The 23,863-nt window shown below is 52.1% G+C and overlaps 1 protein-coding gene across 1 annotated transcript in view; it reads right to left on the reverse strand.

Moving 5' to 3' along the window:
• Positions 1–1,441: 1,441 nt before the first annotated feature.
• The window catches only part of STK10 (serine/threonine kinase 10), a 71,120-nt gene continuing 48,698 nt past the window's right edge, over positions 1,442–23,863 (reverse strand). The window contains exons 5-19 of the mRNA XM_049776113.1: positions 17,275–17,347; positions 15,862–16,056; positions 15,340–15,421; positions 13,154–13,297; positions 12,159–12,620; positions 10,473–10,603; positions 8,463–8,586; positions 7,850–8,029; positions 7,467–7,559; positions 6,099–6,228; positions 5,884–6,008; positions 4,994–5,179; positions 4,783–4,908; positions 2,475–2,588; positions 1,442–1,636 (exon numbers count right to left, since the gene is read on the reverse strand). Coding sequence (XP_049632070.1) covers positions 1,502–1,636; positions 2,475–2,588; positions 4,783–4,908; positions 4,994–5,179; positions 5,884–6,008; positions 6,099–6,228; positions 7,467–7,559; positions 7,850–8,029; positions 8,463–8,586; positions 10,473–10,603; positions 12,159–12,620; positions 13,154–13,297; positions 15,340–15,421; positions 15,862–16,056; positions 17,275–17,347 — 2,300 coding nt within the window. The 3' untranslated portion in view covers positions 1,442–1,501. The remainder of the gene's footprint in view (positions 1,637–2,474; positions 2,589–4,782; positions 4,909–4,993; positions 5,180–5,883; positions 6,009–6,098; positions 6,229–7,466; positions 7,560–7,849; positions 8,030–8,462; positions 8,587–10,472; positions 10,604–12,158; positions 12,621–13,153; positions 13,298–15,339; positions 15,422–15,861; positions 16,057–17,274; positions 17,348–23,863) is intronic.

The raw sequence follows: 23,863 nt of genomic DNA on the forward strand, positions 1-23,863 counted from the left end.
CATATGGTCCCCTGTGCCTGCCAGGAGCAATTTCTGAGCATGGAGCCAGGAGTAACCCCTGAGCACTGCCGGGTGTGACCCAAAGCCACAAAAAAAAAAAAAAAAAAAAAATTTAACTCTGTGCCTAAATTGACTATATATAAAGTAACTCTCTTGAATAGGAATCAAATAAACACAAAGAAATTATTTTATAATTACTTTATTATGAAATAATCTAATGACTGGTCTATTTGTGAGCTGACGCTGCATGTTACTGATGAAATTGGAATTTTTCCAGGTACACCAGACACTATCTCACGACACACTAGTGTGCCATGGCATAGTGGTTGAAAAATGTTTCCTTCATATACTCTGTCTGCTCTCCCCATCCAAGACAATCTTTGGGACTTTATTATCACATGTATAGCAATTTCCTTACATCATTATAGTTTGTGTTTATTTTGTTTTTGAGCCACAACTGGTAATGCTTGGGGGGCCAGAGAGGGTACCAGCGATCGAACCTGTGTCAGCTGCATGCAAGGCAAGCACCTTATCACTGTACTATCTCTCCAGTCCTACAACATGATGGTTGATCACTGGATAGTTTTAACCTTCATCTAGAATAAGGGAAACTGCACCAGCCAGAGTGCCACATGAATCTTATTCCTCTATACTGATCTTCGAATAAACGATAATCTAGCTGGGAGAGGCAGGCGTTCATTCCATGGAATTTCAGTGCACAGGTAAATAGTTGTTGGTAGGTTTGAGGCACATTTTTGGATCACTCCTTCCCATCTGATAATCTAGCTGGAAGACACAGGTAGATAGCTAGGTAGCTCTTGCTAGGTAGGTAGTCTGGGAGCTAGAAGTACATCTTTGGAGTATGCCACTTTAAGTAGAATGTTTTTGCAGTTTTCCTAGCTGCAAAGAGCATTTTTACAACACTTCTTTGTACATTTTGGAATGCCTGTCCTTCATCAGGGGAACGAGTCAGGCTCCATTTGGTGAGAACCCCCAAGGGAAGCCTCTTTTTCCCGAAGAAGAGATCCATGCCAGTTTGTTTGAGCACATGCTTTTATCAGGGTGTCTATGCTCTGTACCCTGAGAGGATGGGAGCCTGGAGGAGGCAAACTAGGGCCTCACTTGGTGGCACTCTGGAACTGTGTCTCTGGAGGCAAGTGTCCCTAGCACAGGCCAGCATTTTGGCAAAAGAAGTATAGGCAGGGGGGCAGAGTGATAGCCTCTTGCCTTAAATGCGGTCAATCCAGGTTCAATCCCTGGCATCCCACATGGTCCCCCAAGCCCGCTAGGAGTGATTCCTGAGTATAGAGCTGGGAATAACCCCTGAGCACTGCTGGGTGTGGCAAAAAAAAAAAGAAGAAGAAGAAGAAGAAGTATACTGGGGATTCACAGGCCAAGAAAAATAAGTGTAGCCAGAAATCACAAGACAGAAATAAAGTATAGTCAGAATTCAAAGGACAGGTAATAAAAGTGTAGTCACTGGTCACATTCAGGGTAGGTATCAGGAAGATGCATCACTGGAGTTGTATGGGAAGAACTTGGTGGATGTCTGGGGGCTTGTGGATTCTGTGTCGTTGTTGAGTTTGAAGAACATCTCCTGCTCCATCTTCTTCTGGTTCAGGTCTTCTTCCAGAGCCTAGAATGACCAGAAAGGAGAATGCTCCAGTGCTTGGGGGGCCATCTGAGATGACGACGACCAAACCAGGTTGGCCACATGCAAGGCAAATGCCCTACTCACTGTACTATGATTTCAGCCCCCAAAGAGATCTTTTGTAGACACAAAAACTAACTTGGATTAAATCCCCAGCACCCCACAGGCTCTGCTGAGCAGTGCCACTGTTGCCAAATAGATGGGGAGGGAGGAGGGAAGACCCTTCCTTTCCTGCTTGTTGTAGCTAAAGTGAAGGACAAGGATCTTGTTGCACACCAACAGTTCACACAGAATGACAGGCACCCAGATTCTTACCACATTTTGCCTGCCATTTGCTTTTTGTATTTGCTACATCTTCTGCTGAGGTTTCGGTTTGTTGTTGTTTTTTTTTTTTATGAGTTTTGTTTGTTTTTGTCAAACCCAGCAATACAAAGGGCTTAGTCTTGGCTAAGTAAGAAAAATCACAAATGAAAAGGTATGCTGAAACCACAAAGCCTGTGAGTGTGGGGAGAGGATATATAGGGTCTTTCAGACAGCCCAAGAAACAGAGGACTGGAGCAGAACACAGCAAGCCCAGGGGAAGCAGGCACAAGAATGCAATCACAGGTGCTGCTGGTACCCCAAGACCAACCCTGGACTGCTCCTACAACTCAGCAGGAAGGGGGGGGGGGGGCAGGAAGGCTGGGAGACAGCAGTGGTCAGGCTGCATCCAGCCCAGTCATTCCTTGTATGAGCACCATTTGGGATGGTCCCTCACACGAAAGAAAATACTTGAGCTTCGAAGTGTCTTTGTGACCAGCGCACATGCGCACACACACACTACCTTTTTGCGTGGCCGGAGCTTATCGCGCCATTCCTGCAGGTTCTGGTTATGGCTTTCATCCAGAGCCTTCAGCTTCTGGGTCTCATGTTCCACCAGCAGGTGGCACTTTTCATTCTGGAAAGCAATTCTGGGTGTCACTGAACAAAGCACTGAAGAACCCAGAGAGTCTCTGATCAACAGTCATTCCTAGTGGAGCTTCATGCATAGACTGGCCCAGTGGCCTCAGGTTCCCACCTTAGGTTCTGCTGGTGTTGAAGCGTGCCCCTGTGCCTTTTGCTTATTCAGAATTCTCTGCTGGCCCTGTACTCTAAGACCTGCCCTCCCTCTCCTGTCACGGCCAGGCACAAGTCAGCAAGGGTCCGAGTCAGCCCTGCAGTGGCACCGGGGTAAGGGAGGGAACGAGGCACCCCCAGTCTGGGTCTAAACATGGATCAATCTTTGATGATTGGAGGTATGGGGAGCAGGGGGACCATATGGGATGCCGGGTTTTAACCACCACCCTTCTGCATGCAAGACAAATGCCTTACCTGCATGCTATCTCTCCGGCCCCCTGGTTTGAATTTTAAACTGCAGAGTACAAGTAGCTTTAGCACTGAGTTCGGTTGGCTGCATTGACAGCAGTGATACCTGCAGTGTCTCCCTTAGCCACAAGGGGCGCAAACCCATCCCATCTTGGTACTGCTGAAGAAGCACCCTTCCCTTTCTAGTCTAGGATTTTGTTTTGGTTTTTTTTGTTTGTTTGTTTGTTTGTTTTGGTTTTTTGGGTCACACCCGGTGACGCTCAGGGGTTACTCCTGGCTATGCGCTCAGAAGTCGCTCCTGGCTTGGGGGGACCATATGGAACGCCGGGGGATCAAACCGTAGTCCGTCCTAGGCTAGCGCTGGCAAGGCAGACACCTTACCTCTAGCGCCACCACCCGGCCCCTGTTTTGTTTTGTTTTTTTTTGGTTTTTGGGCCACATCCGGCAGCGCTCAGGGGTTACTCCTGGCTGTCTGCTCAGAAATAGCTCCTGGCAGGCACGGGGTGTCCCATATGGGACACCGGGATTCGAACCAACCACCTTAGGTCCTGGATCAGCTGCTTGCAAGGCCGCTGTGCTATCTCTCCGAGCCCTAGTCTAGGGTTTTTTTGTGCTTCGTTTTGTTTTTGTCTTGAGGCTAAATAGGCAGCACTCAGGGGTTACTCCAGACTCTAAGCTCAGAAATCACTTGAGGCAGGCTCAGGGGACCATATGGGATTCTGGGAATTGAACCTGGGTCCGTCCCAGGTTGGCCTCATGCAAAGCAAATACCCTTCCATAGTGCTATTGCTCTGGACCACCTTTCTTATCTAGTTGAGAGCATTTCTCACCTGGGTGACTGGCTTCAGTCAAATGCCTTTTCTGCTAGTTTTTCTCTTTAGCATTTGTATGTCATGGATTACCTGCTTGAATCAATTTGCAAGCGTTGACTAGACTAGTGAGATATATTTTTTGTTGTTTTGTTTTGTTTTATTTTTGGGTCACACCCAGCAGTGCTCAGGGGTTATTCCTGGCTCTCTGCTCAGAAATCGCTCCTGGCAGGCATGGGGGACCATATGGGATGCTGGGATTCGAACCACTGTCCTTCTCCATGCAAGGTAATGCCTTACCTCCATGCTATCTCTCTGGCCCCAAGCTATGTGTGTGTATACACCCACAGACATGCACATTTTACTTTGCAGGGTTGCATTTGAAGTTATCTCCAGCCCTTCCAACAGAGTCTTTGCATTTACCTTAGCTGAGATTCACTTTTTTTTTATTTGTTTTTGAAGTGCTCAAGATTTACTCCTAGCAGGCATTAAACCCAGGTTGGGGGCCCAGAGAGATAGCACAGTGGCATTTGCCTTGCAAGCAGCCGATCCAGGATCAAAGGTGGTTGGTTCGAATCCCGGTGTCCCATATGGTCCCCCATGCCTGCCAGGAGCTATTTCTGAGCAGACAGCCAGGAGTGACCCCTGAGCACCGCAGGGTGTGACCCAAAAACAAAAACAAAACAAACAAAAAAAAACCCAGGTTGGAGGCATACAAGACAAGCACCTTATCTGCTATTCTCTCTCGGTCCTTCATCCTCCTTTCTTGTAACAGCTGTGCCTGGTTTTTAGGTTACAGAATTGGAGGTATCGAAACATGCCTCAGACATGCAGCAGCTGCCCCAAGATAAGGCAGTCCCCACCTGCAAACTGGGGTAGGGCTGAGGAAGGTACCTACACATAGGGATACACTGAGGGGACTGGGGGATACCTACATAGAGGTGCACGGGGGGGGGGGGGGGGGCCCTAAAAGGGTACCTGTAGTTGCTGCAGCTCCGTCATGTTACCCTCACACTGCGCTGTCATGTCCCGCATCTGGTTCTCATGTTTTTGTTGCTGCTGCAGCCGCTCCGACTTCTGCCTTTTCTCCTCCTGCTGGGAGAACTGCACGGACAGGGTGAAGAGGAGAGAAAGGGTCATGGGGTGCTGCTTCAGCCAGCCCAGTGCCCCAGGGTGGAGCGGGATGCACCTGTTTCACTCGGTCCCGCTGCTCGCTGGCGGACGCCCCCGCAATGTGCAGGCTCTTCTTGTACATGGCCATGCGTGTCTTGCCCTCGCTCCGCTGGATCTTGGGCAGCCGTGCCTTCTCCTGCTGCTGCCGCCCCTTCAGCTGCTCCAGCATGCGCTGGTTGTAGCGCTGCATTTGCTCCCGCTCCTGGGGTGTGTGTCAGGGGGTGCCCCAGTTACAGATTAGAATTATTTCCATGGGCCAGAGCTACAGTACAGTGGGTAGGGTGCTTGCAAGTGGCAAACTCAGCTTCAATTTTGGCATCAGCAGTGATCCCTGAGCACTGTTTTTTTCATTCACCCAAGGCTTTGTTGGTATTAGAATACTCAGCAGGCGAGCCAGAGCGATACCACAGCGGTAGGGCATTTGCTTTGCATACGGCCAACCCCGGACATCCTCCAGTTTGATTCCAATATGGTCCAGCATCCCATATGGTCCCCCGAGCCTACCAGGAGTGACTTCTGAGCGCAGAGCCAGGAGTAACCCCTAACACCACTGGGTATGACCCGAAAGCCAAATAAATAAATAAATAAACAAATAAATAAGAAAACTCAGCAGGGGAACTGAAAAGATAATACAACAGGTAGGGCATTTGCCTTCCACACAGCTAACTGGGTTCAATCCCTGGCATCCCATATGGTCCCCATAGCACCACCGGAGTGGGGGGACCATAAAGTCAGGAGTAAGCCCTGGTGTGGCCTAAAAAGTAAAAAACAAAAAAAAATAAACAAACAAAAAAAAAACTCCCCAGAGAGACCTCCCTTTCCTGCATTCACATTCACCTGTGCCCTTGCCTCCAAGTCTAAGAAGTCAATTCCTACTCGGTCCAACTCCTCAGGCTCGCCCCTTACCTTCTCGTGCTTCCGCAGCAGCTCGTGCCTCTGCAAGAAGTACTGGTCCTTGAGCTGTTGCTTCAACAGCTGGTGCCGCTCCTGAAGCTGCAGCTCCTCCATCTCCCACAGAGCTGCCTCTCGGTCTAAGGAGAGAGGGCAGAGCACCCGGGGCTGGGATCTGCAGCCAGCAAGGCCCCCACCCAGGTCTCACCCTGAGGTGGGCTGACACCCACCTCGCAGGAGTCCCTGCTTCTTGCCGAGGCACTCGCGCTCCTTGTCACAGATCTCACGCCTGTTGTCAGCCGTGACCCTCCTCATCGCCTGTTCCAGGTCCTCCTTCTGCTTAGCCAGGAAGTCCTGGTCCTGGGGAGAGCAGAGACCTGAGCTCAGCATATCAACCCCACTTCTCCCTGCAGATGGAGTGACCATGGCTAGACACTCCGGGGCAGGAGGAGAAGAGGTTTCTTCTTTGGCCTCTCTGTGCCAAAGAAGAAACATAAAATAAAGATACTAAGTGCCCACCATTTGCTTATCTATCTGTCTGTGAGAGTGTCTGCCACAAACAGGTGGAGAAGAACCAGGAGAGGATGCTGGGGACACAAAGCATAGAACATAGCCAACACCAAGGGTATTGTCCCCACAGAGTGGGGGTCAGGGATTCCCACCGACTGACTCAGAGCTGTGCTCCCATCTCACCATGCTTTGATAAATGGCAGCAGAGACTTTTCCAGTGCCACAAGAAATATGGGAGAGCAGGTATGCAAACCCCATGGAGACCAGCCCTCAGGTTTACACTCCGGAGGCCAAGGGCTGAGGCTGTCATCTACAGGTGGAGGCATTATATCCCTCTGAGTCTCAGTTTCCTCAACTACCCAGTAAGGCCAGGCAACCAATCACCACACAGATCCTGGGGGAGGAGGGATCACTACAGGGAAGCAATGGGCTCTGAGAGTTGAGAGTCAAGTGATGAGAATGGGAGGAAAAAAAGGTGTCTATGGCCTGGTGTGATAACACAGCGGGAGGGCAAGGCTGACCTGGGATGGACCCTGGTTCAATCCCCAGCATTCCATATGGTCCCACGAGCCTGCAAGGAGTGATTTCTGAGCGCAGAGCCAAGAGTAACCCCTAAACGCTGCTTCAGTGTGGTTTTGGTGTGGCCCCAAAACAAAAACTAAAAAGACCATGTCAATGATGACCAGGTTCCCCACCTGACATGTGGACAAGCCCACCTCCTGGAAGTTACATGAATCTGGTCAAGGGGTGTGTCCAGGGGAGGCCTGAGGGATAGTACAAATGGGGAGGGTGCTTGCTTTGCATGGGGCTGACCTGGATGATCTCTGACATCCCATATGGTCCTCTAGTCAGCTCAAGTAATTCCTCAGTGTAAAGCCAGGAGTAACCCTGGAGCACTGCTGGGTGTGATCCAAAACACACCAACAAACAAAAAAGATTTGACGAGCACTCTGCAAACAAACCTAGAAGCTGGATTATGTTCTGAGCCCAATGCCCAGTCAGGAAGGGCTGCATAGGAGAGTTGACAAAGCACAGACTGAGACAGACAGAGACAGGGCCTGTCTGTCCCTAGCTCCTTTAGGACTCACAAGCTGCCGCTTATTCTGTTCGTGTTCCTCTATCTTCTGCTTGAGCTTCTCTTTCCGCTGCTGCCTGGGCAGCTTCTCCACCTCGTTCTTCACCTGAAGAGGCAGCAGGTTAGAGGATCATCAGGGGACTGTGCTGGACCCCAGGAACACCCAAGTCACAGCCTTGTAGCCCATCATCCAGTGCATACATGCCAGCTCAGACTGAACGGGGTTGATCCCAACCTCAGAATTTTCCACTTCCCAAAAGTGGCTCTAACTTCCCCCCAACCCCCAAATCAAATATCCCCTGACTTTCTCATGTTCCCCGAGGCCTGAGAACATCTGGAACCCAGGATCCAGGCCAAACATTAAAGTGCCTGGCCCTGCCCGGCAAAGGTGCCCACCTCCTTCTTGCGCAGCTTCAACTGCTCCTGGAACCTGGTGTAGTCACTCTCCTGCTTCAGGCGGATGCGCTTGGCCTCTTCCCGCCTGCGCACCGCGTGCTCCTGCTCCATGCGCTCTACTTGCTGCTTCTGCTGCCGCTCCAGGTTCTCCAGCTCCGTATCGAAGAATTTCTTCTTGGCCTGCAAGAAGAAATGGGTCAGAGTCCCGCTCTGCCTGGACCATTATCCAGCATCAACATGCTTTGGCTTGGTTTTGGGTGTTGTTGTTGTTGTTGTTGTTTTGTGGAGGCCACACCCGATGATGCTCAGGGGTTACTCCTGGCTCTGCACTCAGGAATTATTCCTGGTGGTGCAGTGGGAGGGCCCTACAGGGTGCCAGGGATGGGACCTGAGTCGGCCACGTGCAAAATAAATGCCCCTCCCGGACTATGGCTCCAGCCCTCGGTCATGAGTCACTTAACCTCACTAAGCTGGTTTCTTCGGGGCAGACAGGAGCCCCTGGACCTTGTAACCTTGCAGGGTGGTGGCCTGGGACTCAACAGTGGTTCCTTCCTCTTGTAAGGGGATCGAGAACGTCAGCCGCCCTGTAAGCTCCTTGCCACCCCGCACTCACGTTGATCTCTTGCTCAAAGCGCTTCTGCATCTGCTCGAGCTGCAGCTCGTGTTTGTTGCTCAGCTGTGTCTGATTGCGATGCTCTTCCTTCTGCAGCAGCCGCAGTTCTCGAAGTTCCTGGCGCCTGTGGGGTAAGAGGGTAAGAGGAAGTCTGTGGGTGCCCTGAGCTCAGCGGCGGGGGGTGGGGAGGAAACAACACACAATTCCATGCAGGATCCCTCAGAAAGAGGCAGAGAGGTAAATGGTCCTCAGGGAAGAGATGATGGAACAAGGACACACAGGAACCCCAACACAGAAAAACCATCACGTTGGGGCCGGGCGGTGGCGCTAAAGGTAAGGTGCCTGCCTTGCCTTCGCTAGCCTTGGACGGACCGCGGTTCGATCCCCCGGTGTCCCATATGGTCCCCCAAGCCAGGAGCAACTTCTGAGCGCATAGCCAGGAGTAACCCCTGAGCGTTACCGGGTGTGGCCCAAAAACCAAAAAAAAAAAAAAAAAAAGAAAAACCATCACGTTTTTCCAATGTTAGGCCACACACAAGAGCGCCAGTGCTTGGGGAGGGGGCAGCATGAGGATTCAAACCCTCCATTATGCATGCATGCACTCCAGCCCACTGAGCCATCTCTCTGCCCCCCTCCCCTATTATTTATTTTTTTTGCTTTGGGTGGTGGTTGGTGGTGGGTGGGTGGAGTGGGTGGTTGTGGTGGTGGATGGTGGTGGTGGCAAAAGTTTTATTATTGTGAGGGTTACATCCTGTGGAAATAGGGCTGGAATTGGGAATCAGGGATCAAGGATAGGCTTCATAAGGCCTACAAGGCCTCACCAAAAGAACAGAAAACAGGTGTTCTAGCCAGAGAACATTTCTGGGCACAAGCATTTAACCTTTGGGGCCAAGTATCAATGGGTGTGGTCCCTGAGGTCCTGGGGCCCTGCTTAGTAGTCACCCCCAGTCAAATGAGAGACACTAGGAGAAGATGGCTGAGTGGGTGGGTGAATAAGTGGATGGGTGGGGAAATAGGTGGATAGATAGGGTATGATGAGAGGGTGAGTATTCCATACTCTACCAGTGGTCCTCAAACTATGGCCCGCGGGCCACATATTGTATTTGTATCTGTTTTGTTTCTTCATTGCAAAATAAGATATATGCAGTGTGCATAAGAATTCGTTCATATGCTCATATGGTCTGAGGGACAGTGAACTGGTCCCTGTTTAAAAAGTTTGAGGACCCCTGCTAGGCAGAGGAATGGACAAGCGAATGGAACAAATAGGCTGTTAGGTGGATGGATGGGAGTGGGTGGGTGGATGAGTGAAAGGGTGGGTAGGTAGGTGGGTAGATGAGCTGAAGATTGGGTGGGTGGATGAATGACTGGTAGTTTGATGTGAGTAGATGGACTGATGGATGGATGCATGGATGGGTGGGTGGATGGGTAGATGGATGGAGGAATGTATAGGTGGGTGGGTGGGTGTTTGGATAGACGGGTGGGTAGGTAGATGGATGGGTGGGCATGCATTCCCCAATCTAGGTAGATTTATTAGTTGAACATGTGGGTAAATGGGTAATGGGCAGGAATGGGGCTGTATGCCCACTTAGTGCAGATGGGTAGATGGGTGGGTGGGTGGGTGGGGTGAAGGGGAAGACGGGTAATCATGAGTGGGTGAGTGGGTGGATGTTTAGAGCAATGAATTGGGGTTATGAGAGACCTCAAGCAAAACACTTTCCCTTTCGTTTTCCCCTTGTATTTGGTGGCCACACCCGGCAGTGCTCAGGGTAACCAGGGTCAGCCGCACATAGAGCAAGCACCTTCACCCCCACGCTTCCTCTCCAGCCCATTCAGCTTCCCTCTGGAAGCTTGGCCCCTCATTTCCTGCAGGAGAGCAGAGGCCTCACATGTGTAAGACTCTACCATCTCCTGGGCTCCTTCCAGGCCCCCCCCCCCCCGCCCAGGGAAAGACCCTTCTAGGAAAGAACCTCTTTCACCAAGAGCCCCAAGTACACTCCACCCTGCACCTGCCTGAGAAAGCGCATCTCCTCGTCCTTCTTCTCATCCTCGCTGATGATCTTGGACGTGGTGATGCTCACCTCCACGCCGTCTACCACAAACCTGCGTGTCCGCTTCAGGGTCTTCTTGTACAGCCTGGAGTCCTGTGTGGGACAGTGGGCAGAGCTTGGGCCACGGCCTCTGGCCTGCTGCCACACACCCTCCTCTCCCCCATACCCACAACCTAAGATCCCAGGGCTCCTGGCAGATCAGAAGGTCACTGGTATCTGCATCTAATGGGTAAAACAGTATCTGTGTCCTCTGTGGAGAGCTGAGTACCCTTTTCACACAGGAGTACTTTTGAGGGGGTCTGTGCTTAACTTCCCCTGCCCACACTTGGGGCTTCTGCTCCCTAGAGACAGGAATGCAACCCCTGGGCCACTCCAATACCCCCATTCCCACTTGTTGCACAGAGCCCCTCTGCACAATGCGCTTTTCCATGCATCATGCATGGACCCCAGCCCATGAGTCATAGACACCCTAGGTGCTGTAGTCACCCCAACTCTCATGTACTCACAGTCCCAGAACTCTGCTCCAAGGGGCCCCTGCCCACTCCTGGACCCTAATTCTACCACCAGTATATGAGGATATCTCTTATCAGAACAGTCCCACGGTTCACCCGCCTCAGCCACACAGACTCGGGCATCTCGGTGCTCTCTGCCTATCCCTGGGCTGCTCATGCTTGACAAGCACTGTCCTTTCTCTACAGGCCCCATGGACACCTTAGAATGTTCTATCAACTTTCTCTTTGCTGGGGGTAGAGAGGGGCTACACCACACCAGGGATTACTTCTGTGGTGCTCTGGGGACCTCTTGGGGGGGGGGGCTGGGGAAGGGGCAAGGAAAGTGCCTCTCCTAATGAAAAGGTAGCCCAGCCTTCCCCAGCAGTGACTGGAGCAGTTCTTTTTTTTTTTTTTTTTTTTGGTTTTTGGGCCACACCCTGTGACGCTCAGGGGTTACTCCTAGCTATGCGCTCAGAAGTTGCTCCTGGCTACTTGGGGGACCATATGGGACGCCGGGGGATCGAACCGCGGTCCGTCCTAGGCTAGCGCAGGCAAGGCAGGCACCTTACCTCCAGCGCCACCGCCCGGCCCCTGGAGCAGTTCTTAGGGTTCAGCTCAAACTCTCAGGTCTATGCCACCAGCTCAGCCTCCACTAGCTCCTTTACACACCAGGGTGATAAAAGCACCACCCTTGGGCATATCTTGAAGGAGATACTCCAGCAGTTTAAGGGAAAGTGTGTGTGCCAGGGTCAGAAATCCAACATGGAGCCTAACAAACCAAGCCTGAAATCTACTTCTTTTTTTTTGTGTGTGTGTGGTTTTTGGGTCACACCCGGCAGTGCTCAGGGGTTATTTCTGGCTCCAGGCTCAGAAATTGCTCCTGGCAGGCACGGGGGACCATATGGGGTGCCGGAATTTGAACCGATGACCTCCTGCATGAAAGGCAAATGCCTTACCTCCATGCTATCTCTCCGGCCCCCTGAAATCTACTTCTTTGAGCCATTTACCCAGCACCTTACATTGAAAGGGGACTGCAAGGAAGAGCTTTGATGGGACTGAAGCCTGTACAACTGCAAACTGACCCCCCCATATCATCATGCCTTCCAGAGAAACCATCCTTCCACACACCCCTTCACTACCCCCCCCCCTGCTGTTACCTTGATGGACAGGGACCCTGTCTCCCTGTTGAGGGCTAGGTCGGCAGAAAGAGAGGAGCCTCTGCATTCGATGCTCTCAGAGGTAGAGATGCCACTGCACACAGAGTCCCTCTTGGAAGCTTCTGGAGTGAGCTGGGTGGGGAGCTGCAGGCCGCTGCTGGCCAGACCCTCCAGGGCACTGCTGTTGGGGCGGCTGTGACTGGTTTTCTGCTCCTCTGAGTTCTGGATCTGGGCCCCCACTGACACAGGCCGGGCCTTCCGCAAGGGTGCGGGCACCACAGGGCCATTCTCGACTTTGGGGGCTGCATCTGGCAGGCAGGGGGCTGGTAGTACACTGTCCGCTGGGGGTGAGCTGAGCCCATTCACACCGTCCTGAGGGTGGTCAGGGGCCACTGTTAGAGACGAATCTTTGAGGCTCAGCTGACTAGTATCCGAAGGAGTGCGAGTGTGAGTCCCTGGAGGCTGCAAGGAGGGTTTGGGAGGAGAGGTGATTAAAATTCATCCCTCAGGTTCCCTAGGGCTATGGTCCTGGCAAAGTCAGGGATGCACAAGGGGGGTGGTTGGAAAATCGAGTTTACCTCCTCCTGCAAACTGCAGTCCTCACCATTGCCTAAAGCCCACCCAACAAGAGCCCCAGGAGCACTGCCAGGTGAGGCCCAAACAAAGGCAAACAAAGCAGAAACATTTAGGTTCTTGGATATGGTTACGCCAAGTCAAGCACTTGACTTGCCTGTGTGAGGCTCTTGGTTCATAGTCAGCACCACAGAAAGAAAAAAGTGGAGAAAGGTTAAGCGCATTTCCTTTTTTGTTTTTGGGCCACACCTACTGATGCTCAAGGGTTCCTCCTGGCTATGCAGTCAGAAATCGCTCCCGCTTGGAGGACCATATGGGATGCGTCCTAGGTTAGCGTCTGCAAGGCAAACGCCCGACTGCTTGTGCCACTCTGTGCTTCAAGGGGAGACCCACAAGCCCAGTGCTCCCCCTCACAGACTCACAGGGGCAGCATCGCTGGCGTCCACAGCTTCCTCCTCCTCCACCTCCTCCTGGCCGTTTTCGACCTCCTCCATCACTTCGGCCTTGGCCTCTGCCACCAGCTCTCGCAGCGCCTTGTTGCCAGTCACACTGCTGACAAAGGGGTGCTGTGGCGGAGGATGGTGGTCAGCAGGTGCAGCCCAGGCAGAGAATACCACAGCCCACCTGAGCCCAGCGATAACTAGAACGTGGTGTAGGGCAAGCAGAGGCAGCACAGTGTCCGGTGCGGGGAGGGGGGGGCATGGGGGCCAAACCGGAGCCTACTGATCATATCCTCTCTCCAGCAGAGACACTAGACCCTGAGAGTGTTGAGGGGATTGAAAAGACAAGACACCCAGGGGCCGGGCGGTGGCGCTAGAGGTAAGGTGCCTGCCTTGCCTGCACTAGCCTAGGACGGACCGAGATTCGATCCCCCGGCGTCCCATATGGTCCCCCAAGCCAGGAGCGACGTCTGAGCGCATAGCCAGGAGTAACCCCTGAGCGTCACCGGGTGTGGCCCAAAAAAAAAAAAAAAAAAAGACAAGACACCCCAATGTCAGCCCAAAGCAGGAGACCTATTTCGTGTCTGCTGTCACCGCACCACCATCCCGGGATCTTCTCACCATGTTCACTGTGATCACTACTATCACCACCCTACCCATCGTCTATACCATCTTCATCATCATCATCACCCCCACTATCACCTATGCCTTCATCACCCTCCCCCCATGACCAGCACCATCATCTCCCCAACAGTAACTACAGACCCCCACCAAGCAGGGCCAGCAGCTCTTCCCTTGTTCTCACCCCAATCAGTCTTAGCAGCACTGCCCATTCAGCTAAGATGGGGGTGGCGGGACAGGGGCCAGGATTTCACAACCCCGGAAATTCCTGAATCCCTCTAAGGCACAGGTCTGCAGCACGATGGGAACAGCTGTCCTCCCGATGGAATGGCCTGAAAACCGATGGCCATCCAGGGCAGGAAGCAACGGGCCCCCAGGGCCTGGGTGACAGCAAGGGGTGATACACCCCACCCCCACCACTCCTCCACTCTACCAGCGGAGTTGGTTCTCCAGTGTGCCTCTAAGTTCCCAACCAATGGAACCCCCAACCCCAGCACAAACCCCCTTTCCAGACTGGTTAAGCACACATGACTCATTCCTTTCAGAGTATAATCCAGCATTGGTGCGCACAGTGTTTTTAGTGAGATGAGTGGAGGGGCAGGGTGGAGAGAGGTGAAGTGGTCAGAGGTGGAGAGGTCAGGGGGCAAAGGTAGAGAGAGCTCAGGGGGGCAAGTGGAGAGAGATCAGGGGCATAGGTGAGAAAAGTAAGAGGTGGAGAGGGGTCAGGGGACAGAGGTAGAGAAAGGTCAGGAAGCAGAGGTAGAGAGAGGTAGGGAGAGGTGATGGACAGAGCTGACAGGTCCCCTCAGCCCTCCATCTCAACTGCACTGGTGTCTTGGTGACAACTGTCACTCACTTGGGCCCAGCTGGCCAGGAAGCAAGCAGCAGGGTGGTAGACAGGGGTGGGGCAAACAGCTTTTAGGACAGTGGCCTAGTGGAAGGAACTCACAGACACCTCCACTATCTCAAAGATCCCCCAAGAAAATCATCATCCATGATCCCTTCATTGGCTTGGATCGACTGGAATATTGGCCTGGACCCTCATTCCCCACAGCCAGAGGGAGCACGGTGAACTATGTCAGGTGAGTGTCTGTCTCCCCCTTACAAACTCTCAGGGGTACCCCTCACCCATGGCTAGTCTGGACTCTAGAATGGAGGTATCCCCACCGGAGCCCAGGAGGGCATCTATAAAGGCTCCAAACTCATTCATGCCCATGGTCCCCAATACCCCAACTATCCTCTGAGCCCTTGTATGTTTTTTTGGGGGGCGAACCCAGGGCTGCTCCATGTGAGGCAAATGCCCCAAGTCTGACCCTCCTTTTCTTGGGGCCAGTCATAGGGCAAGGGACTCCTGAAGCAGACCATGAACACTGAGGACTCCGGCTACAGCCCCGGCCCCTCCCTGGTCCCTAAACTGTGTTAATGATTCTTATCATAGACCTCTGCACACATCTTAGAACTCTGTCTCGGGGTCCCTTTCAGGATATCTAGACGAGATGAGGTGTGACCCTGCCCCCAAAGCCAGAAGTGGGGTGGGGCATCCTCACCTCCAGCAGCTGTGTAGCACTTGGCCGCCTCTCGGGGTTCTTGTCCAGCGCCAACTTCAGGAAGTCCCGGAACTCTGGGGACCTGGCAGAGGAGAAATATGCATAATCTCATGTGTCCTTGGTCCCTGCAGCTGTATAGTCCCCATGGAGGTTAGGGGTGCTGCAAGGGGCAGAGGAACAACCACTGGTGTGAGAGACTTGGGAATTCTGAGGAGCCAGGATAACTTGCCAGGGCCACTCAGGTAAACACAGCAAGGCTTGGGGGAGTCTCCTGAACATGGACTCCAGCAGATCAGCTTCTCGAGCTGAGTGCCAACGGTGCGGGCCCCATAAGCCCAAAAAGGCCTGGAGATCCAGGACCCTGACCTCTCTCTCCCCAATGCTGTGGTTGATACTATACCGTCCCCCACTCTGTCCCTTGCTGGCCACCCGCCAGCTCCCCTACCTACCCCATTCTGGGAGCTTTTTGGGGATCAAGCCTCAACCTATCTAAGGGTGAAGAGACGGTGACTCTTCACCTACCACTTGGACGGCGTCAGCAGTGTGGGGGGGTCCGACTTAGCGATCTTGAGCAGCACCCGCATGGGGTTGAGTTCGTGGTGCGGGGGCTCAATCTGGGCCATCTCGATGAGCGTGATGCCCAGGGACCAAATGTCCGCCTTGTAGTCGTACGGTGTGTCCTTCATGGTCTCGCACATCACCACCTCCGGTGCCATCCTGAGCCGATGGGGGACAGCAGGGAGCTGAGAGCCTGGCCTCTGTCCAGGCGCGCGCGTGCAGCCACTGCAGGAGCCTGGCACCTCTGCCACTGGTCATTGCCACTGACCGGCTGGCTCCTCGCTCAGGCGCCTTCAGAGGGGCTCCACCGCCGGCTCCCGCTGCAGTTCCCAAAGCCGGCGCCAGAGAGCAGCAGCACTCCAACACCCAGCGTCCTGGCGAGGGGCATGGGTGGGGAGGGAGGGGGCCGCAGGGGAAGGAATGGGGCTGGGGCAGTTTGCAGATAAGAATATTAAAGAGAGAGAAAGGAGAAAGGGAAGCCGAGAAGGAGAGCAAGGAATGAAAGGACAGAGAGAGCAAGTGTGAGTACAAAGCCAAAAAGGGGCCCAGGGAGAGGGGAAGGCTAGATGCACAGTAAGTGGAGAAAAGTGATAAGGGTCGAAACAAAGAAGCAATAGTTCTAGAAAAAAGAGCCATAGCCAAGCAAAAAAGTCCACGGAACTCCACAGTAGAGCAGAGATCAGTCCAAGCTTCCCAGTCCTACAGGGTAGCCCGTCACCTCACTCCCAAGAGCCTTGTCAAGAGGGGCAGACTCGGGGCCGGGCGGTGGCGCTAAAGGTAAGGTGCCTGCCTTGCCTGCGCTAACCTTGGACGGACCGCGGTTCGATCCCCTGGTGTCCCATATGGTTCCCCAAGCCAGGAGCAACTTCTGAGCACATAGCCAGGAGTAACCCCTGAGCGTTACTGGGTGTGGCCCAAAAACCAAAAAAAAAAAAAAAAAAAGAGGGGCAGACTCCCATCAATATGGGTGTGGTCCCAAAGTCAAAAGTAAAAGAGAATAATGGAATCTTTGGGCCAGGGGAGATGACTTGGCGATCTGGAACACAGACCTGGGTCTGGCCCCCAGCACATGATCTACAAGCACTGCCACTGCCGGGACTGATGCCTTAAGCATCACTGGGTGTGGATCTAAAACACTGATGCCTTGAGGATTTTTTCTTGGCAGGGGGCCTCTCCTACTTTGTGCAGGCCCCACTGGATCCTCACAGCAATTGCTGAGGCACAATGAGGCCTCGCTACTTAGTCATCATCAGGGCATCAGGAAAGCAGCTCACAAGGTGGATCCCTTCCTCCTCCTCCTCCTCCTCCTCCTCTTCCTCCTGGCCAGGAAAATCACCCCAACATAGAAGCTCCAGCTACCCCACCCACCCAGCTCACCAGTAGGGTGTCCCAATGAAGGAATCTCGCTTCTGCAGCGTTTTCAGATTCTTGGCAGACACACCGAAGTCAGCTGCAAGAAAAAAGTCTCAGAAGCTGCTTCCTGGCCCAACCCTGCCCACAGGGATAAGGGCTTCCAATCAAGCTGCTTTCGAGAAAGCCAGTGAAGGCAGGAGACCCACCCTATCTGCCCAGGAGCAACAGCAATCCAAGGGTCTCTCAAGGAGAAGCAAGCTGAGCTTCCTTCTGCATGCACATCTTTTAACCAAGGGAGACAGCCCAAGGTGTGCATGGGACCAGATGATGCTTTGCTGGGACCTGGGTCCCTTTGCTGGTGGCAGTCAGCCCAGTCACCTTCCTCGCAGCCCCAGGTATGCTATTCTTTGGATCCAATGATTCCAGAGCTACCGAACTACCACAACTGTGCAGAATAAAAGGTGAATGGTGATGCTTACAACCCACAGTACTGCCAGGGATGCCACACACCCCCACAAAAGCGGGGCAGTCATCTATACAAGGGGCTCAGAGGTAGAAAACAATACTTTGCATGTGAAAGTTCTGGGTCTGAACCTTGACACCACCATCACCGCACTCACACACAAACACACACATGCATGCAGAATTCTCACATACAGCATATACCCAAGCTTTTCCAAAAAGGACTGGAGGAGCCAAAAAGGTAGTATAGGGGTTGACACACTAGTCTGGCATGAGGCTGACCCAGGTTCAAATCCTCAGCACCACATATGGTCCCCCAAGCCCCACCGAGGTCAATCCTGATCACAGAAAGAGTCCCTGAGCACCATCAGGTGAGGCCCCAAAACGAACACGTGGATGCACTTATACACATATTTAAGGTCAACCTAGGGAATTCATGGGCCAGAGCGATAGCACCAGCGGCAGTGCGTTTGCTTTGCACATGGCTGATCTGGCCCCCTGAGCCTACTAGGAGTGATTTCTGAGAGCCAGGAGTAACCCCTGAGTGCCACTGAGTGTGGCCTAACCCCTACCACCCAAAAAATAAATCTAGGGTATTTAGGGGGGGGAAGAAAAAAGAAAAGGTAGAGTCAGAGAGATAGCATGGAGGTAGGGCGTTTGCCTTGCATGCAGAAGGCCGGTGGTTCGAATCCCGACATCCCATATGGTCCCCCGAGCCTGCCAGGAGCGATTTCTGAGTGTAGAGCCAGGAGTAATCCCTGAGCGCTGCTGGGTGTGACCCAAAAACCAAAGGGGAAAAAAAGAAAAGAAAAGAAAAGGTAAAGGAGTCAGGGAGACAGTATAGCGGATAGGGCACTTGCTTGCACACAGCCAACTCAGGTTCAATCCCTGAGCTCACCAGGAGTAATTCCTAAACAGAACCAGAAATAACTTACCCTGAGCACTCTCTAAGACCAATTAGAACAACAAAATAAAAAGTTGACAGGTGAAAAGAAGCATGAGCACCAGTGGAGGATATTAATGAAAAACCTCTGCAACCCATGGTGGGATATTCTGTGAGCAGAACATTAGTTCTGGAGCCAGGAGACAGCAATAAAGGAAATAACTTTTTTTTTTTTTTTTTTTGGTTTTTGGGCCACACCCGGCGGTGCTCCTGGCTGTCTGCTCAGAAATAGCTCCTGGCAGGCACGGGGGACCATATGGGACACCGGGATTCGAACCGACCACTTTTGGTCCTGGATCGGCTGCTTGCAAGGCAAATGCCGCTGTGCTATCTCTCCGGGCCCGCAAAGGGTATTATCTTATCCCTCTGTTCATTACAGTATTATTTGCACCAGCCAAGACAATGAAATGACTTTATTATTTCAAACTTCTAAATTAAATTATTCTGGGGCCGGAGCAGTGGCGCTAGAGGTAAGGCGCCTTGCAAGCGCTAGCCTAGGAGGGTCCTCGGTTCGATCCCCGGCGTCTCATATGGTCCCCCCAAGCCAGGGGCAATTTCTGAGCACATAGCCAGGGATAATCCCTGAGCATCAGTGGGTATGGCCCAAAAAACAAAAACAATAAATTATTCTGTTGCAATTTTACTTTGTTTATAAATCTTTTTTTTTTTTTTTTTTTTTTTTTGGTTTTTGGTTTTTGGGTCACACCCGGCAGCGCTCAGGGGTTACTTCTGGCTCTGTGCTCAGAAATCACTCCTGGCAGGCACGAGGGACCATGTGGGATGGTGGGATTTGAACCACTGTCTGTCCTGTGTTGGCTGCATGCAAGGCAAATGCCTTACCACTGTGCTGTCGCTCTGGTCCCTTGCTTATAAATCTTTTTTGGGGGGAGGGGGGCACCCATTTGACACTCAGGAGTTACTCCTGGCTCTGTGCTCAGAAATTGCCCCTGGCTTGGGGGGACCATATGGGACGCTGGAAAATCGAACCACAGTCTGTTCTAGGCTAGCGCTTGCGAAGCAGACGCCTTACCTCTAGCGCCACCTCTCCAGCCCCTTGCTTACAAATCTTATATAAACTATTCAGTATTGTTTGTTTTGGGGTCACACCCAGAGACACTCAGAGATTACTCCTGGCTCTGCGCTCAAAACTTGCCCTTGGCAGGCTCAGGGATGGGATGCCAGGAATCGAACCACCGTTGGTCCTGGGTCGGCTACTGCAAGACAAACGCTCTACTGCTGTGCTATCTCTCCAGCCCCAACTATTCAGTATCAAAGTGAAAAATTATGTAATTAATTGTATGAAGATAACTCTCCAGAGTCACAGAGCTCTGTACACAGGACTAACAGATACTGGTTGGGTCTTTCCCAAACACCACTTGGGGTCTCTGGCTGGTCCCAATTAGCAACAAATCCTGGGGTTCCTGTAGTAAACTCCAGCCTAATTGGCTGAGAATCACTGGTGGGGCACTCATACTTCCTGCCGACTGCTTGAGAGGCCCAGTAAAAAAGTGGGGTGTGGAGAGCTAGATCAGCAGGTAAGCACTTGCTTTGCACATAGCTGACCAAGCTTCCATTCCTGGCACTCCAAAGAGTTCCCAAAGTCCCACCAGGAGTGATCCTTGAATGCAGAGCCAGAAGTAACCCCTGAGCTCTGCCGAGAGTGACCCAATAAACAAAAAGAAAGGGGGGGGGGGAGTTTTTGCTGGACTCCTTCCTGTGGAACAGTGCAGGGGCATCTGTGAGTATCAGGGATGTCACTACAGGATAAAGTCTGGGGAACAGTAGTAGCCTTCAAGAAAAGGGACAGAGGGCGCAAACCACTGCCTTTCACAGAAACAGTGTTGCCTGGAGTTCCCAGAGCTTCCCTGAAGCCAGGGAGCCTCAGCCATCTGCGGGAGTGGGGAAGCGGCCATCTCCCCTTCCCACTGGGGCCCTCCTTGCACCCTAGACATCTAGCTTTCCAAATCAGGCTATGAGCAAGGGATCCCCAGGCCTATCTGCACCCTGGATAGTGTTATTTACAGGGAGCCCCCATTGTGGGATGCCTGCTGCTGAAAAAAGCACCCTGCACAATCAGAATCAGAGAGGAGTAGGACAGGGGTGGGTGGAGAGCAATGAGCAATTGCTCAAGAAAGCCCCGCCTTGCCCTGTCCACATGGCACCCCCAGCTTACAGGATCTAGGCCTGTGTCTGAGAAGGTGGCTCAGCAGGCATGTTTTACTGGCCAGAGGCCTCAGTTCCATCATGAGCAGCACAGCCTCCCCCCAGCATTGCTAGGAGTGACCCCCAAAAACTGAGATGAAAGAAGTCCTTGAGAATCATCAGGAATGGGAATTCCAAAAAAGAAATATGGGTCAAGGCTGGAGGGATATAGCACAGTGGGCAGGGATTCTGCTTTACACACAGATGACCCAGGATTGATCCCCCAAGACCACCGAAGTGATCCCTGAAAACGAAGTCAGGAATAAGTCCTGAGCACCACCGGGTATGGCCCACTCTACCCCCCAAAAAAAGCACCAGAGAGATAGCTCAACAGAGTGATAGAGCAAGCGTATACACAGCTCGCTGTGTAACTCAGGAGACCTGGGCTTAGTCCCCAGCTCCTCAGAGTCCTTCCAGCAGGATAAGAGTAGCCCCTGAACACTGGTGGGTGTGGTCCTCAACCTAATTCATAAAGAATAAACCAATGAGAGCCAGAGAGAGAAGCATAGAGGGTAAAGCAGTTGGTTGTACATGCCAACCCAGGTTTAATTCCAGGTACTCCATAAGGCTCCCAGAGCCTCACCTGGAGAGGAACCTGAGCACAGAGCCAGAAATACTGTTGAGTGTGCCCCCAAGACAAAAATAAATAAAAACAACATCAAGCAATGAACAGGAAGGTAAGCAAAGGGCTGATGCCCAGTCCCTGGCCCTGTACCAAAGCCTGCTTTGCCCCTAAACACTGGGACAGCTGAGCTGAGCACTTCTGGAAGTAACCTCCAGGTCTTTGACTGCTTGAGAGGCTCCCAAATGTCTTTCCTCAACAATAGTCAGAAATGATCGCTCTGCACAAGAACTGGGTGATGAAAGGTGGTAAAGTGGGGAGGGAGGGAAAGGAAGAGGGAGAAAGTAGAGCCAGGGGAAGAGAAGAAACTGAGGGGGGAGATGAGGGAGAGGGAGGAAGAGAGAGGGAAAGGTGGAAGTGGGAGAGAGAGGGTAGGAGAGAGAGACAGAGAGAAACAGAGACAGAGACAGAGATCTGCATAGAGGCAGGCAGGGGGGAGAGAGGGAAACTGGAAAATTAGTGATGGTAAATGTGCACTAGTGAAAGGATGGGTGTTGAGAATATTTTATAACTGAAACTCAACCAACCATCAATGACTTTTTTATTATTATTATTATTATTTTTTATTTTTTATTTTTTTGGTTTTTTGGGTCACACCCGTTTGATGCTCAGGAGTTACTCCTGGCTAAGCGCTCAGAAATTGCCTCTGGCTTGGGGGGACCATATGGGATGCCGGGGGATTGAACCACAGTCCTTCCTTGGCTAGCGCTTGCAAGGCAGACGCCTTACTCTAGCGCCATCTCTCCAGCCCCCATCAATGACTTTTTAACTCCGTATCTCGTGGTGAGTCAATTAAAAATTTTTAATTAAAAAGGCTTGTTTGGGAGGCCAGAGCAATAGAACAGCAGTGGGGCATTTGCCTTGCACTCAGTGACCCAGGATGGACAGTGGTTCGAATCCCGGCATCCCACATGGTCCCCCAAGCCTACCAGGAACGATTTCTGAGCATAGAGCTAGGAGTAACCCCAAGTGCCACCAGGTGTGACCCCAAAAAGATGTTTTGTTTTGTTTTTTTCGCTCACAGGTTACTCCTGGCTCCACGCTCAGAAATCGCTCCTGGCAGACTCGGGGGACCATATGGAATGCCGGGATTCGAACCACCATCCTTCTTCATGCAAGGCAATCTTTCTGGCCCCTTGTATTTTTTTTTTAATGATTGCTGTTTTATTTTGTTTTGGGGCCACTTCCAGCAGCGCTCAAAGGTTAATCCTGGCTTTGGAAATAGCTCCTAGCAGGCTCAGGGGACCTTATGGAATGCAGGGAATCAAACCCAAATCCGTCCTGGGTCACCTGTGTGCAAGGCAAACGCCCTACCGCTGTGATATCTCTCTGGCCCAGCATTTTGTTTTTTGGTTTGGGGCCCAAGGTTAGCAATGCTCAGGAATCACTTTTAGCAGTTGTTGGGGGAACCATATAGGGTACTAAGACTGGAACCCGGGTAGCCACATACAAGTCAAGTACTACCCACTGTACTATTTCTCAGGCCCCTGCCCCCCAAATGTTCTTAATAAAAAGTGCACCCACTTTTATCAAACTTAGGGTTTTGCAAAAATGCACAAGGCCAAGTTTTCTGGGTTTGTGGGTTTCTGTTTATGTAAAAGCCAGGGCGGGGAAGGAAGCCCAGGATGTGGTGAAAGAACCTCTCATTGTGGGGGAGGGGGCAAATCAGGGCAGCCTGAATGACAAGCAGTGCCAGAACCATTATCAGAACCCTGAACTGTCCCAGTCCCACACCTCACACCACTGGGGGACAGTCGAACACACTCCCCTCCCCCGCACACACCTCACTGCCCCAACCTCCAACATTGGGGCTTTCATGGGCTAAAGCGTGGATGTGGGTGCAGGCAAGAGAAACCAAATGCTGGAGTATTTAAGGAAATGGGGAGATATATTGATATTACTAGTAAAAAAAAAAAGAGCAGGCTGGAAACTAAGCACCACCAGGTGTTTCCTGGCCCCTCCTCCAAATACAAAAACTGCAAAGACTACAGAGTCCATATAGTTTATATAGTCTATACAACTTAAAAACAAAATGAGTGTTTTGGTTTTGCTTGTATTTTGGGAGGAGAGACTGGGCCACATCCAGGGGTGCTTGAAAAGCCTTGAACTCAGGCCTCCCGCATGATCAGCAAGTACAACCCATGCTCACCCCTGAATAAAGGAGGTAAGGCGTTTGCCTTGTATGCAGAAGAATGGTGGTTCGAATCCCGGCATCCCATATGGTCTCCCAAGCCTGCCAGGAGCAATTTCTGGCCAGGAGCAATTTCTGGGTGTGGAGTCAGGAGTAACCCCTGAGCACTGCCGGGTGTGAACAACAACAAAAAAAGGTTTATTTCAGAGTCAGAGGATAGTACAGTGGGCAGGGTGCTTACTTTGCACACAGT

This window comes from Suncus etruscus, chromosome 6 (genome assembly GCF_024139225.1).
Source record: "Suncus etruscus isolate mSunEtr1 chromosome 6, mSunEtr1.pri.cur, whole genome shotgun sequence".
In the NCBI taxonomy this organism is placed as follows: Eukaryota; Metazoa; Chordata; class Mammalia; order Eulipotyphla; family Soricidae; genus Suncus; species Suncus etruscus.